Below are 13,132 nucleotides of genomic sequence, written 5' to 3' on the forward strand. Positions count from 1 at the left end.
TGAACAACGCCATCCATCATCCCAGGCTCCCAACCCTGTGCTCAACTTCCGAAAATCACCACTACAGGGATTTATGGAAAATGAGGGCGCTGTTTATTAATTTTATAGCAATTTAGGGTAGAACTTTTACACCTTTTTAATCCAAAGTTCCAGAGTAACATTTTTAATAAAAAGAAAATATAAAAAAAATCTACGGAATCGAGATCTGAAAGCAGCTTGTAAAATGCTATAAAATTGATGAACTGCGCCCTCATTCAGGCTACAAACCTTCGTAAACTTTTATGGTGATGTTTCATGGTCTTATAAATGCTACAAAAATCTGAATTTACGGAATTCACCACCATAATGCATTTACGGTAAATGAGGGCGCTGTTTATTAATTTTATAGCAATTGGAAGCACTATTTTACGAAAGTTTAGCATTTTATTGCAAAAGCTGACCTAAACTAATTTCTTTTTAAATTTATTCGATACATTTTTTTATGAATCAAATATATTCTAAAACTTTTGGATAAAAAATTTAACGATTTTCATGATTATTCGTCGATTTTCACAAAGAATCAACATTTATTCGGAATATTAGAAAATATTCAGCTCACTGAAACGAAAAACTCCCCAGAGAAATTCCCTTTTAAAAAATGCAAAAAGAAAATTAAAAAAATAAAACTCTTTTGGCTACATTAAAGACTTTTATTTCTTTTCAACTAAATAAATTTATACACAGCTCACAGATAGAGATAAATATATATAATTATTAATTTTATTTGTGATTAAAATAGATAAAATTATTATTTTTTTGCCTTTTTATGTGAGAGAAGGGAGGGATGCTCAAAGTGGCTGAATTAGCATGAGAAGTTCCTCTTTGATGTAATTGCCAGGTGGTGCAGTGTCGGGATCATCGTATGAGAAGATTAGAAGAATATTTGGGACGAGACGCAAATCATAGAGGGACTTCTCGAAATCTTCCTCTTCGAATTTATGCCCAGTCGGCCCAACCAGATGAAATTCCACGCTCTCGTGCTTCATGCACGACTGCACGAATTCGTGGACTTGGAGGAATTTTTCGTAGACATTGAAAGTGCCCTGGAAGCAGGTGGAAGAAGAAGAAAAAAAGAAGTTTGTTCAGTCAGTGGAGCAGAAAACGCATGACCTTGAACTTACCTGGAGGTAGACCCCATCGGGGAAACGGACGCGAATGAGGGTGTACCTGTAGCGATTGACAATTCTAAGTTCTTCACGTTCGCGCATGGCTTTGGTCTTGAGAACGAGGGAACTCTCCAGGGCTTCACTCTTCAGCTGTTGCTCCCGCTTGAGCTCTTCAATGCTCATGCGGAAGAAATCAGGCGGGAGTTCGTTCTTCTTCGCCTGCGACGGCAAAAGTACCTGAATGTTCCGATCTATCTCCAAATTAATCTTCTCCGCACACATCAGGGCGTCCAGGAGTACCTGAAGTTGTTCCGTGAAGTTCTCCCCCTTGGAGAAGTACACCAGGAAAGCCTCCCCGTCGATTATTTGCTCCTCGAAGCCAGCAGCAAAGAGGAACTCCATGGATCCTTCGACGTTGCGAACTTTCTCGGAGAAAATCCTGTTGGACATGCGGATTTTGCGATACTTCTCCTCATCCGGATGATTTATAATGTTCTCCAGATACTTTGTCAGCGTCTCCACGCATGCATCGGCTTTCTCTTTTGTGTTGCAATTCTGGATGATGAGACAAGCGGAGAGTTCGCCGTCTTCCTGGTTCAGCTGATCGTATAGGAATTCCTTGATTTTGCTCCTCCACTCAACTTTCGACAGGACCTCATCACTCACGAGGGGGCACCGGAAGTACACTCCCTGAACAGCGAGGTTCCTCCTGTCGTCCTGCACCTCCGGTTGTGGCACTTTTGCAGTTTCCTCCTTTGCACGGCGCTCAGCTTCGAGCTCCCGTCGCACCTGTGCCTGAATAGCCGCCAAGGACGTGTTGAATTCCTTCGTGTCCTTCTGCGTGCATCGCGCCATAGCAGCTGCAGCTGCATTCCTCGCCTCCTGCCCTGCTTCCTTCCTTACTGGTTTCACGTAGGCATCCTTGCTCTTCTTCTGCGACGTCGTTGGTTGGCTTTCAGCATTCAATTTCCTTCCTGGACCAGCAAGTTTGAATTTAGCCTCCTCCTTCTTCTTCGCAAAGAACTGTGCCAACTTCTTGGGCATCTCTTCTTTAGAGTCTCGGTGTGTGTTCCTTGGGCAATTTCAGACGTGCCACAGATAGCTTCAACTCCTCAATCTCCTTCACAGTACCTGCAAAAGAACAATCACAACTTATCAGCGAAAAAGTCCCTCCTCGCAAGAAATTTGATGACTCACTTGGTTTGATGAATCTCTCCGAGATCACACTACCGTACTTGAGCCAGTAGAAGACAACCAGGCTCGTGATAATGAGGAACAAGGTGAGGAAGGACTTCAGGAGAACCAATTGGATGTCCGAGAAGGAAATCAACTCCGCTGTCAGGGGCAGCTCGTACGTGAGGAGGATTTTGTAGAGTCCTCGCGTAAAGTTGACGGATGATTCGAGATATTCCGACAGGAGAGTTACATTGAGAATTGTCTCAAGAGACATTTGGGAATTTGGCTCAAGATTTTCATTAATTTTTCACGGAAAAAAACAAATCTCACGCAAAAGTTGGCAATAATTTCTTTTCTTCTCAACTCAGCTGCTCTGCGAATACCCCATAAAGGGTGTCCCGTGGAAAATTCAATATATTTCCAGTGGATACGTCCCCTGTGTCCGATGGATTTATCTTATGCTTTTTGCCTTCGTGGTAAATTTTACGAGATGGTAAAAATGAGATTTTTTAAAAAGAATTTGGACAAACAAAGTAAATCAAACCAAAAAATGATTTGTCTTTACATTGTTAAAATTACAATAATAAAATCATACTTCACAGTTATCAAAGACTATTTTGTTTTAAAAAAATAAATTAACCCTTTAAGGACCGTGCCTAAACTGGACCGATTTTGGAAATTTTGCTATTTTCCAACTCATTGAGCGTAATTATACATATTTGAGTCAAAAAAAAATCCAACTTAGGGCTCCAACTCCGTGGCCGGTAATGATGGCCCCAAGATGCCTCGGAAGCATCCTGGGATGAACTACAATAAAAATTCAGACCGATCAAAAATGGTTTGGTCAGGATTTTTAGTGTCATCACCTGGGGTTCCTCTAAACACACACCTTGCCACGGTTTTGCGGTCAATTTACCCCATATTTATTGCAAAATTGAATAAAACTTAACAGAACAATAAAGAAGGATATTCAATCCTCCATCAGAACAAATCCTGTCCAGGAAAGCACTCAAAATTACTGAAATTCGTGGCTATCAAAAATTTCGCGTTTTGTAACCCTTCCCGCTCATTGGGTAATACGTTGACCTCGTTGACCTAAAAAGTTCGACTTTCAAGGTTCCTATAAAACAATTTTTTCTTGTTATTTAGTCTATTTATAAGATTCAAGTCGATTTAGACTATTTAAACCATTTAGACTATCGGAAAATAATAAAACTGAAAAAATGCTGATTTTCAAAGTGCTGAAAATCATGCAATTTTTCCCAAGTTTGATGCAAAAAATTGACTATAAAGGAATTACTTAGACGAATCGAAAAAATATGTCTTGAAAGGTAGATCCTTTAGCTTTATACTGGCTAAGAAAGCATCCAAAAATATTAACTAGAAGTATCTCTAAAAAAAAAACATTTTCGCTTTGGGTCAGTGTATGACCCAAAAAACGTTAAAGGGTTAAAAATTTAAGTATAAGTAGGTATAAAAAAAATCATTTGTCTTTATATTGTTCATGTTGTTCATCATTAATTAAATCATAGTTTGGCATATCTAATGTAATTTTTTTTTACAAAATAAATTAATGAGAATAATTTCTAACAGTGTACGTAACGTATGGCAACCGCTGCGTAAACTCCGTAGCATTAATAGTTTTTTTTATCAGTGTAATTTAACGTCGTTCCCAATCTGCGCGATTTTCTTGAGACAAAAAAAATCGCATTTTCCAGTGAAAATACATTTTAGGAAGTTCTCTGGAGGGATTCTGGGATAAATTCACATCACCTGGGTGCCAATAGACCAATTGAGGGGGTTTCTGGAGCAGGACATTGCGTGCCGGAGGAGAAAACATCTTGACAAGAAGTGCTGGACGTGGTGGGGGAAAGACCGCGACTGGGGGAGTGATAAGTGGCACGTCCGCGTTTTCTTGAATTTTAACCATTTTTCACGCCAGAATTCGGTGAAGCTCCAGTGACTGCGGATAGTCTCTCTTTGGACGACGGCTAAATCATCCGATTGGGGGCTTTTATTGGTGTCACATCACCAAGAAGAGTGTCGCGCTTTGTGTGTTGTTTGATAAGTTTTGTGTGCGGAGGGAGCGGCAGAACGGAAGGCTTTGTGTGGCTCATTTTTGGGGGGATCTGGTGAAAGGAAGAAGATGTTTTCTGTTCTGAGAAACCCGTTTGTTCAGAATTTAATTAAGCCAAAGCTACGTGGAGATCATCTAGCGCATCTGCGGTGCATCACCACCAGCAGTGAGGTCAACAATTCGGATTATCTCAAGAAGAATGATGCTCCCGAGAAGGCGACTGAGGGCAGAGCCAGGAAAGCAACAAGGTAATAATTACTGATCTCTGAACTTCCTTTTTTTCTGACTTGAAAAGTCATTGTGCGAAGAAATGTGGTGAGAAAATGATCTTGGCAGTGTGATCGATGTTTAATGATCGCTCGCGCATCAAACGTCAATAAAATGGTGGTTTTATGCTCAACATAAATGAGCCAATCCCTTGGCGATTAAGCTGTCTTATCAGCTTCTTAAATGAGGGAAGAAAACGGCAACAAAATCATCAAAACAATCAATGAATGATCAGATCATAAAGCTGCCACGCGCATAAATTGGTTGTACCGCTCATTGATCGTTTGCAAGATCGCGCGGAAGAATGTGGGCATAGAGATTGAAATATTATTCACAGAAAAGTCTTCACATCACCAAGGTCAGTTGAGTTTATAAAACTCTCTTCCTCTCTTGTACCTCCAGCCACGAACTTAACGCATGGTGGAACTCTATCACAGACGATCCGTATCAGCGCGATCGTTGTTCACAAAACTCCAATGCTTGCACATAAAGCGTCTTCCAGGGAGCTTTTGGTGCGCGTAAATATTGACGAGAAAACGGAAAATAAACAATTTGCATTTCTTTTCATCGCAAATAAAGTTTTCTCACCTAAAAATAGAACTATTATTATTCTTCTAGAGTCCTCTTTTATGGACTTTTTTTGCCCCTTCACTATACCCACTCGTTGTTTATTGTGTGAATTTTATATCTTTTGTTGGAATAAGTTCACAAGAAAATGTTTTGAATAAATCAAAAATTGTTTTGAGATAAAGCAGCTGGAGTTTATTATTAGACGGGATTACGTAGGTAGATTACGAAAGCAATACAAAACACATCTTTAAGAATTGATGACAAGATAGCTTCTTGACCTTTTATTATTATTCTCCTTAGGGGGTTCTAGGTCATTAACAAAAGGACATTAATCTTTTCTTTGGAAGCTTTCTTGGTTTGCGTACATTGCCGTTTTAGTAAGTTTAGTCTTTATCATAGTTTCTAAGAAAACGGAAGAAATTTCAGTTCTTAAGCTAACAATGCTAGAAAACTCAGCATTAAACTAAATTGTCGGAAGTCCTTAAAAAGTAAGGCAAAATCCTTTCTTAAATATATTGTTAAAGAATTTTAGTTTATATCAAAACACTACGAAGACAACTAAAAGTCGATAAAACTTCTATAGGTACTTTATCAGTTTTTATTAAAAAATTCTAATGGGTTATTAATTCAAATTTATTCAACACTTTTATCTTTTTCCCATTCTAAACAATATAGCATTTAGCAATACACTTGTTGATCTTTTTTATGCATCTTGTTGCACACTTTAATAGATTAGAATTAGTCGCAATTGCTCTACACTTCTGTAATAAAAAAGAAAATTAAAATGTTTTATTCTAGTCAATAAAATTTAATTTGGAAAAACATTTAATCAGCAAATAAGCATTTTTTGATCAGTTAGAGATGTAATAAAATTCAATGGGGTCACTAAAACAACGGTTCTGCTAGTTTCAGGAGAAAATCTAACCATTTCGCGGTTTTTTTCGTGATATTTCTTTTATAGTTGCTCTAAAAAAATTATTATTAACTAAAAAGTTTGCCTATTAATCTGGATGTTAGAAAAAATGTAAAATTTAAGCTGAATTAGTTTTTTCGACTAGAAAAAAATTTTTTTGGTTGACTGAGTGCGTAAAAGTAGCAGAAGTTTTTAATTTCTTAAAAGTCAAACAGATTGGATAACATTTTTAGAGTTTTAGAACTTCTTTCGTGAAATTTCAAAAATTTTGATTGATATTCTGGTCAATTTTGAAATCAGACTTTCTCAAAAGTTAAAATTAAAATATCTGGACAATCTGGGTTAACATTAGAAGTTTTAACTTCGTTCAAAGAAATTCATTCCTCTGCATAAAAAAAACTTAAAATCTGAAATTCTTGGATTTTTAGTACGTTTTTAATTTACTTAGTAATTTCGCTTATATTTTATTTGTAACTTTCAGATGTTTTTTGTATTAATTATTCTTTATTATAGACTAGAAAAAAGGGGGTTCGTTTGATAGGCCATAAAACACGTGTTTCTTTTAATAAACAGAATATTAAAACATCTTTTTAGTGCGGAGGTCTAAAAGTACTAATTTATTTTAGAACTTTCAAAACTTTCAATTCTTTTTCGCAGAATGTCAATAAAATCTTAACATCTCATCTCAAAACTTTAAGAACTATTGTGTTCTAACTTCATTTTACCTCTGACCTAATCTTAAATTTATTTTTTAAAAAGAATGTCGTAACAGGTCAGAAAATATATAAAAAGATTTTTTTTATTGTTCTTAAGAAAAGAAAAGATTTTTTTTTACAGAAATTAACTATTTCATGCTTATGAAAAGAAGTCTCGAAGCTTGAGATTTTACCTCTTTGTGACTTCTTTTCACGACCGGAGTATATCTTAATTCTTTGTTTAGTTTTCACTCATAGGAAAGAAAAATAATTCAACATTTCCTCCCAAAAATTCTCATTTAAGAAAATTGAATAAATAAATACAGGAAAAGGTGTAAAATATCGCTAATTGTAAGAAGAAATATTTTGCAATACGTTCATTTTTCTATAATTTTGCCACTCATAATATTACTTAGGTGTACCTTCATGTTATTACGCCAAGTGATTCAGACAACGACAAAGAACTGTGAGAGACAGAATTATGGAAACCATTCAAAGAAATTAACAAGGGGGATTCATCTGAATGAAAATATTCGGATTTTCAGAAAAATTCGGATGATTCGCAAAAAGAAATTAAAATATTCGGTATATATTCTTAGTTTTTAGACCTAAAAAGGCTCTGATTGTGAAGAAAAGGTGATTATTTCAAGGCTAAAAATATACTAAATTCGAGCTTGAATAGCACTAAATTCAATCAGAATAAAGTTATTATTAGTTTAGTCATTAAAAAGGCTCAGATTCAGTTTAAAAATTACTTAATTCAATCCTGGAATAGAAAGTATTTTTGAGTCGAAATAAGTTTTTCTGATCTTAGTGCTAAAAAAAAGGTTCAGATTGTGCATTAAAAGCTCAAAATCAAGTGCTCAATTCAAGCCTAAAATGAACATACTAAAGTTTAGGCTGGAAAAGTACTAAATTCAATCTAAAAAATAAACATTTGGTTTAATAGCAAAGGATATTTATTACAAAGGATAGTTATTATTTGGACGATTCGCCTAAAAGAAAAAATCAAAATATTCGCCAGATAAACTCCCCTTGGTAATTAAAATAAAGTGTTAAGAAAAAATTACTCTAATTAAAAGAATTATTCAACTTTCTACTCTTTGTTGTGCTAAAAATCAATTATCTCTGCAATTTTGTATCATTTCAGAACACTCTCCACCATTCAGTACTCCCCCGCCTTGTCTAAAGATAAAAGCCGAGAGTTTATGTCGTACTTTCCAGGTTTGAAATGTTTTTTTCTTTTATTTTCCTTCTTTCACTATCAATTTGTCTCCAAGAGCTCTCTTCATTATCGAATAATTATTGGAGTGTTTGATTTCTTTTTTCTTATCTTCTATTTATGATTTTATTCCAAATTAATGTTGTTTTTCCACCTTTTTTCCATCACGTAGATATTGTGAGAGAATTAAAAGACAAAGCAAAACAATTTGACTACCGGGAAGATGGAAAACATTTTGCACGTGTAAGTTTACCTTCGTTTAATTTTATTTGTTGTTCAACTTTGAGTTTTTTTGCATTATGTATTTGTAGGTTTTGCAGTACAATGCGCAAGGTGGAAAGAAGAATCGTGGCGTCACGACGGCTCAAACGTTCGAACTGATTGCCGCAAAGTCAGATTTAACTGAAGAAAATAGAAGATTGGCCATTTATTTGGGATGGTGTGTGGAGTTGGTAAGAAACTTGGAATTTTGCTTTCTTTTTAAAGTATTTTTGTGATCTTGCACAAGCTTTTGATCAATGGCGATCATTGAGAGTCTTCTCTTGACTTCTCAATCAATCTATTCAATGGCATTGCACAATTTTAATGAAGAAATTGACCTTGTATGGAATTGGATCAAGTTCTTTGTAAGTTCTTACAAGAGCTGTTAAACATTCAGTTGCAGGCACTTTTCCTCCTTATGGACGACATAATGGACGGGAGCACCACACGAAGGGGTCAACTTTGCTGGTACAAACAAGAAGACGTCCAGCTGTCGGCTGTCAATGATGGCCTTATGATTGAAGCTGGTATTTATCAGATTCTCAAGAAGCACTTTAGTCACTTGGATTGCTACGTGAAGCTGCTTGAGCTCTTTCACGAGATGACCTTCATTACGACAATGGGGCAACATTTGGACACAAGATCAGCCAATGTGGATATTTTGAATTTCACAATGGAGCTGTACAAGACGATTGTGCTGAATAAAACAGCGTGGTATTCCTTCTATATGCCCGTGGCGGCTGCAATGCACCTAGCTGGGTACAAGGATGACGAGGCCTTCCGCCAGGCAAGGACAATTCTCCTCGAAATTGGATATTTCTTCCAAATTCAGGATGATTTCCTCGATTGCTATGGGGATCCCGAGCACACGGGGAAGATTGGAACGGACATCCAAGATGGGAAATGTACGTGGTTGGCGGTGGTCTTCTTGCAGCGTGCAACAGCAGCCCAGAAGGCACTCCTGAAGGAATCCTACGGGAAGAATGACGCAGAGTCCGTGGAGCGTGTTAAGAAGCTCTACGATGAGGTATCCCTGCCGAATACCTACCAAATCTACGAGGAGGATTCGTACAACATGATCAAGACGCACATTCAGCAAACATCGCGTGGAATTCCCGTGGAAGTTTATCTAAAATTGATGGATAAACTCTACAGGAGAACAGCCTAATAAAATGATGGGATAATAACTTCCAAAGGAATTGCAAATTACATTGGAGGGGTAAAGGGGGGGCTAAATGGTTAAATTTTCTTTTCTTCAAAGTCATAGTTTTCTCAATTTTTGGGATAAAAGTTCACTTAAAGTTTATATTGATAGAGAGTATATAGGTAGGGAGATATTTTATATGTATACCTCCAAAAACATAACAATTTGGAGGAAAAAATAAAACTTAGAGAGCTAATTTTGTAAAGAAATCCTGTAATAAGGACTTTTTACTCAATAAATGATTTTTGTACTTTAAAATTTTTTCAGGACATTGGACCAGAAGCTCCCTTCCGAACGAACTATTCGAGCATGGTATTCTAAAATCAATGCAACACCTGGAATGACAGAAGTTACACACCGTGCTCTGAAAATGAAGATTGAGGAAGAAAAATCTAGTGGAAAGCACAAGTTTTTGGAGCCTTGCTCATTGACGAAATGACATTCTTGACAGTTGAAACTACAGGGGAAGAAAAGTACAAACTTACACAGAAAATCCTTATTTCTTTGTTCAGTGTGGATATCAAAATTATCTCATTCACGTTTGATGGACCAACATCCAAAATAGAACTTCTGGAACTGCTGCTTACCTTCGGAACTCCATAGACACTCAGATGGGTTAAGCCAAAATCGAATGTTACTCACAAGACACGCATAAAAATAGCCATATACCTGCCTAATCCATTAGGACCCTTAGTTACTCAAACGACACGAATTTTTGAAGTTACTCAAATGACACTTACTCAAATAACACGGCCCCTCTTATCCCTCTTATCGGATTGAGCAACCTGAAGTTTGTTCACTTCGTCCCGGAACGATTTGATGTGTTCCCGGAAAGTGCTATAAGTTGCTGGAAGTTGAGTATTCATCCTGCCCATTGTAACAGGAAGTTTCTAAGGGATCTTAGGAATCTCCTTTTTAACACCCGGTTCATCCTTGATTTCATTTAGGGGTCAAAATCTGCCTATAAAAATGCTTCATGCAATGCAAAAGGGGTTTGCTAAATGAACAGATTTTGACCTCTAAATAAAATCAAGGATCAACCGGGTGTTGAAAAGGAACTTCCTAAGATCCCCTAGAAACTTCCTGATGCAATGGGCAGGATGACTAAATAACTTCCAGCCACTTATGGCACTTTCCGGGAGCACGTCAAACCGTTCCGGGAAGGAGAAGTGTATTCAAAAATTTTACAAACTTCAATTTTCTGTCTCAAACTAAGAGAACATTTTGTGGACGATTGTATTCATTTGAATTGTGGTGGAAAAAAGATCCAGACCTTCTGCCAGGATCCTTATCAGCTTAATTCTTGCTAGGCCTACAAATCTTTTTTTTCTTGTTACTGCGACAACCGACTGTATTCAATACTAGCCTACTTAAAATTATGTCAACAAAAACATCACGCTTTTAATGTTCTCCAAAACTTTTCATAATTTTGTTAATTAATCGTCAATTTCTTTATAATTATTTGAATTAGTAAATTAGTGATTAGTAAAAGAAGTCATTTATTGATTTATCAAGCCGAATACAATCAGAGGAGCGAAAATTGGCCACATTGACTTAGCTCCCAGTGGTACCTCATCGAGAAACCATACAAATAAGAAAAAATTTGGTCACTTCCGACCTAGATATTCGTATTTCTAACATTATTCTTATCTTTCATTTACTGGAACCATAAGGTAAAAGGAAGGATTTAAATAAATCCGTATAGGAATCCTTTTCCCAAAATTCCTGAAAATTCTCTTCTAGATCTTTAAAATTTATCAAACTCATTTATTTCCGTTCACAATAAGTTTTTTTTACACTGTAAAATCAAAATCTCTGAAATCATCCTTAAATTGCTGGACGAGCTCCTTTTCCTGCTCCACATCCAATTGGCATTCCTTCCAGTCGATTTTTTCATCGCAATTGAGAAGATTCTCATTGCACATCACCTCCCGGCCAAAGTGAAGGGGGAAATTTTTCATTTGACGCGTAAGAAGGGTCACCTCTTCCGGCAATTCAGCCACAAAGTACGGTCCGGATGGCAATTGGGAAGCACTCGTGAGCGGTGGGAGTTTCTCAAAGTCCAATTTGTACATTTCAGCACTTGTTTCGAAGGCTTCATTCAATTGCCACGCAATTGAAGCATCCAATGGGACGGCGTTCACTTGTAGGTGGCTACTCTTGTAGTTTCTCTCGAAGAAGCAAACGGCCTTTCCTTGGGATTTAAAGAAACTCCCCAGGGTGTCCTTGAAGCGTTGCAATTCGGCGAAATCTTCCTCCGGAAGAAGGGAAACACTCTGCACGTGAGAAATGGAGATTATCAAGACGTGATGATTATTCAGGGGACCCTTTGCAAGGGCAAGGTAGAAGGATTCTCCAATGGAAATAATCAGGTGCTTCTCAACATTGACGGATGAGAGGCAGAACCAGCATTTCTCAAGGCTGAATTCCTTTCGGGGTCTCTTATTTGCTGCGTGTCCAGATCCATCTCTGGAGTGCCTCTTCCCTCCTTGATGTGGATTCATGTCGAAGAAGTACTGCGTAGTTGCACTATCATCCCCCTGAGATGTCTTTACGCCAAGGAGTCCCGGAATTGCCAAGTAGGGGCACTCAATCTCATCCACAGTTCTCTGAATCAGGTCTGTGAGTCTCATTTTATCCACTGGCATTATACTGAGAGCATAAATGTACTTTTGCTTCTTTGTATTCCCCACGGAAGCCAGGGAGATGAATCTCGTGGCTAGATCCAGCTGGGAATTGTTGTCAGAGGGATTCCGGAAGGGAGGCTTCTCACAATAAACATCCTCCATGCCACAGAAATGATATCTCGGACGTATATCCATGGTAAGGAGGGAAAGAAGCTTCGATGACTCAACTGAATCCCCCACTCCATGTGGCCACTGGGAGGTGAGAAGAATGTCAATTCCTCTGTAATCTCCGGAAGATTTACTCGCCAAACAAGAGAGCTTCACGGATTTTGTGTCTTCTGCTGTGAAAGTCACTGCGGATGGCTTTTCAGCTTCTTTCCCACTCACATAGGCAACCTTCATGCCCGAGGATGTTACGTAGATACCAGACTTACCCAAGTACGTGACATTTGGACAAATCTCCCCATTTGGGGCATCCTCAAACAATGGCAAATGTTTCTCCGCAGTTGGACCCAGAATATACGTTGCAACAGGAACTGTGCAAATTACAAGAAAATTATCCCTCATCCAGAACACCGATTGCTAGCTTAATTACCTTTCTTTGCACCACTCCTGTAAACCTCAAACTCCTCATTATCATCCCCAAAGAAATCCCCAACGCAGAACAAGAAGTCGAAATCGCCGGATTTCTTGGCAATTGAGCCAACACGATCGAATAATTTGTTAATTTTCCCACCAACATCGCCACATATTAAACTAAGGAAAACAAAGAGTCAAGAAAATTCAGGAAAATACATTTTTTACTCACATTTTCTGCTTATTTTCCATGCTCAAAAGACTTCTAGCGGCAATGTTTACAAACAAACAACGATTCCAATCAGCGAAAACAATACTGGTAAAAATGAAACCACAAAATAAATACACTGTAAAAATTTAATTTTAAAATTTTTATCACGTTTATTTGGTAAACTTGGT

The 13,132-nt window shown here is 37.5% G+C and overlaps 6 protein-coding genes across 6 annotated transcripts in view; 1 reads left to right on the top strand and 5 right to left on the bottom strand.

Moving 5' to 3' along the window:
* The window catches only part of LOC129786413 (calcium-transporting ATPase sarcoplasmic/endoplasmic reticulum type), a 642,650-nt gene that overhangs the window by 41,367 nt on the left and 588,151 nt on the right, over window positions 1-13,132 (bottom strand). The gene's annotated exons all lie outside the window — the stretch shown is intronic.
* LOC129786498 (3'(2'),5'-bisphosphate nucleotidase 1) overlaps window positions 1-13,132 on the bottom strand; it is a 1,077,868-nt gene that overhangs the window by 15,520 nt on the left and 1,049,216 nt on the right. The window lies entirely within an intron of this gene.
* On the bottom strand, window positions 676-2,189 carry LOC129786471 (UBX domain-containing protein 6). The gene is made up of 2 exons (XM_055821542.1): window positions 1,161-2,189; window positions 676-1,082 (listed from the first exon to the last, which is right to left on the bottom strand). Exons 1-2 carry the CDS (start codon window positions 2,187-2,189, stop codon window positions 828-830), a joined length of 1,284 nt encoding a protein of 427 aa, XP_055677517.1. The 3' UTR covers window positions 676-827.
* LOC129786542 (uncharacterized) lies at window positions 2,160-2,743 on the bottom strand. Its single transcript, XM_055821636.1, has 2 exons — window positions 2,343-2,743; window positions 2,160-2,276 (listed from the first exon to the last, which is right to left on the bottom strand). The coding sequence occupies exons 1-2, from the start codon at window positions 2,593-2,595 to the stop codon at window positions 2,197-2,199; spliced, it is 333 nt and encodes a 110-aa protein (XP_055677611.1). The 5' UTR covers window positions 2,596-2,743; the 3' UTR covers window positions 2,160-2,196.
* Window positions 3,941-9,788, top strand: LOC129786474 (farnesyl pyrophosphate synthase). The gene is made up of 5 exons (XM_055821546.1): window positions 3,941-4,646; window positions 7,994-8,067; window positions 8,238-8,308; window positions 8,377-8,517; window positions 8,724-9,788. Exons 1-5 carry the CDS (start codon window positions 4,468-4,470, stop codon window positions 9,492-9,494), a joined length of 1,236 nt encoding a protein of 411 aa, XP_055677521.1. The 5' UTR covers window positions 3,941-4,467; the 3' UTR covers window positions 9,495-9,788.
* Window positions 11,277-13,029, bottom strand: LOC129786456 (CWF19-like protein 1 homolog). Its single transcript, XM_055821508.1, has 3 exons — window positions 12,966-13,029; window positions 12,753-12,913; window positions 11,277-12,693 (listed from the first exon to the last, which is right to left on the bottom strand). The coding sequence occupies exons 1-3, from the start codon at window positions 12,983-12,985 to the stop codon at window positions 11,324-11,326; spliced, it is 1,551 nt and encodes a 516-aa protein (XP_055677483.1). The 5' UTR covers window positions 12,986-13,029; the 3' UTR covers window positions 11,277-11,323.

Source organism: Lutzomyia longipalpis, chromosome 1, assembly GCF_024334085.1.
Source record: "Lutzomyia longipalpis isolate SR_M1_2022 chromosome 1, ASM2433408v1".
NCBI lineage: Eukaryota > Metazoa > Arthropoda > Insecta > Diptera > Psychodidae > Lutzomyia > Lutzomyia longipalpis.

Excerpts from the sequence above, each read along its gene's own strand:
- LOC129786471 (XM_055821542.1), bottom strand. The coding sequence starts at position 2,189 with ATGCCCAAGAAGTTGGCACAGTTCTTTGCGAAGAAGAAGGAGGAGGCT. Across the intron at positions 1,083-1,160 it reads CCGATGGGGTCTACCTCCAG|GGCACTTTCAATGTCTACGA; the intron begins GTAAGTTCAAGG and ends ACCTGCTTCCAG.
- LOC129786456 (XM_055821508.1), bottom strand. The coding sequence starts at position 12,985 with ATGGAAAATAAGCAGAAAAT. Across the intron at positions 12,914-12,965 it reads ATGGAAAATAAGCAGAAAAT|TTTAATATGTGGCGATGTTG; the intron begins GTGAGTAAAAAA and ends TGTTTTCCTTAG. Across the intron at positions 12,694-12,752 it reads CAGGAGTGGTGCAAAGAAAG|TTCCTGTTGCAACGTATATT; the intron begins GTAATTAAGCTA and ends TAATTTGCACAG.
- LOC129786542 (XM_055821636.1), bottom strand. The coding sequence starts at position 2,595 with ATGTCTCTTGAGACAATTCTCAATGTAACTCTCCTGTCGGAATATCTC. Across the intron at positions 2,277-2,342 it reads GGAGAGATTCATCAAACCAA|GTACTGTGAAGGAGATTGAG; the intron begins GTGAGTCATCAA and ends GTTCTTTTGCAG.
- LOC129786474 (XM_055821546.1), top strand. The coding sequence starts at position 4,468 with ATGTTTTCTGTTCTGAGAAACCCGTTTGTTCAGAATTTAATTAAGCCA. Across the intron at positions 4,647-7,993 it reads AGAGCCAGGAAAGCAACAAG|AACACTCTCCACCATTCAGT; the intron begins GTAATAATTACT and ends GTATCATTTCAG. Across the intron at positions 8,068-8,237 it reads GTTTATGTCGTACTTTCCAG|ATATTGTGAGAGAATTAAAA; the intron begins GTTTGAAATGTT and ends TCCATCACGTAG.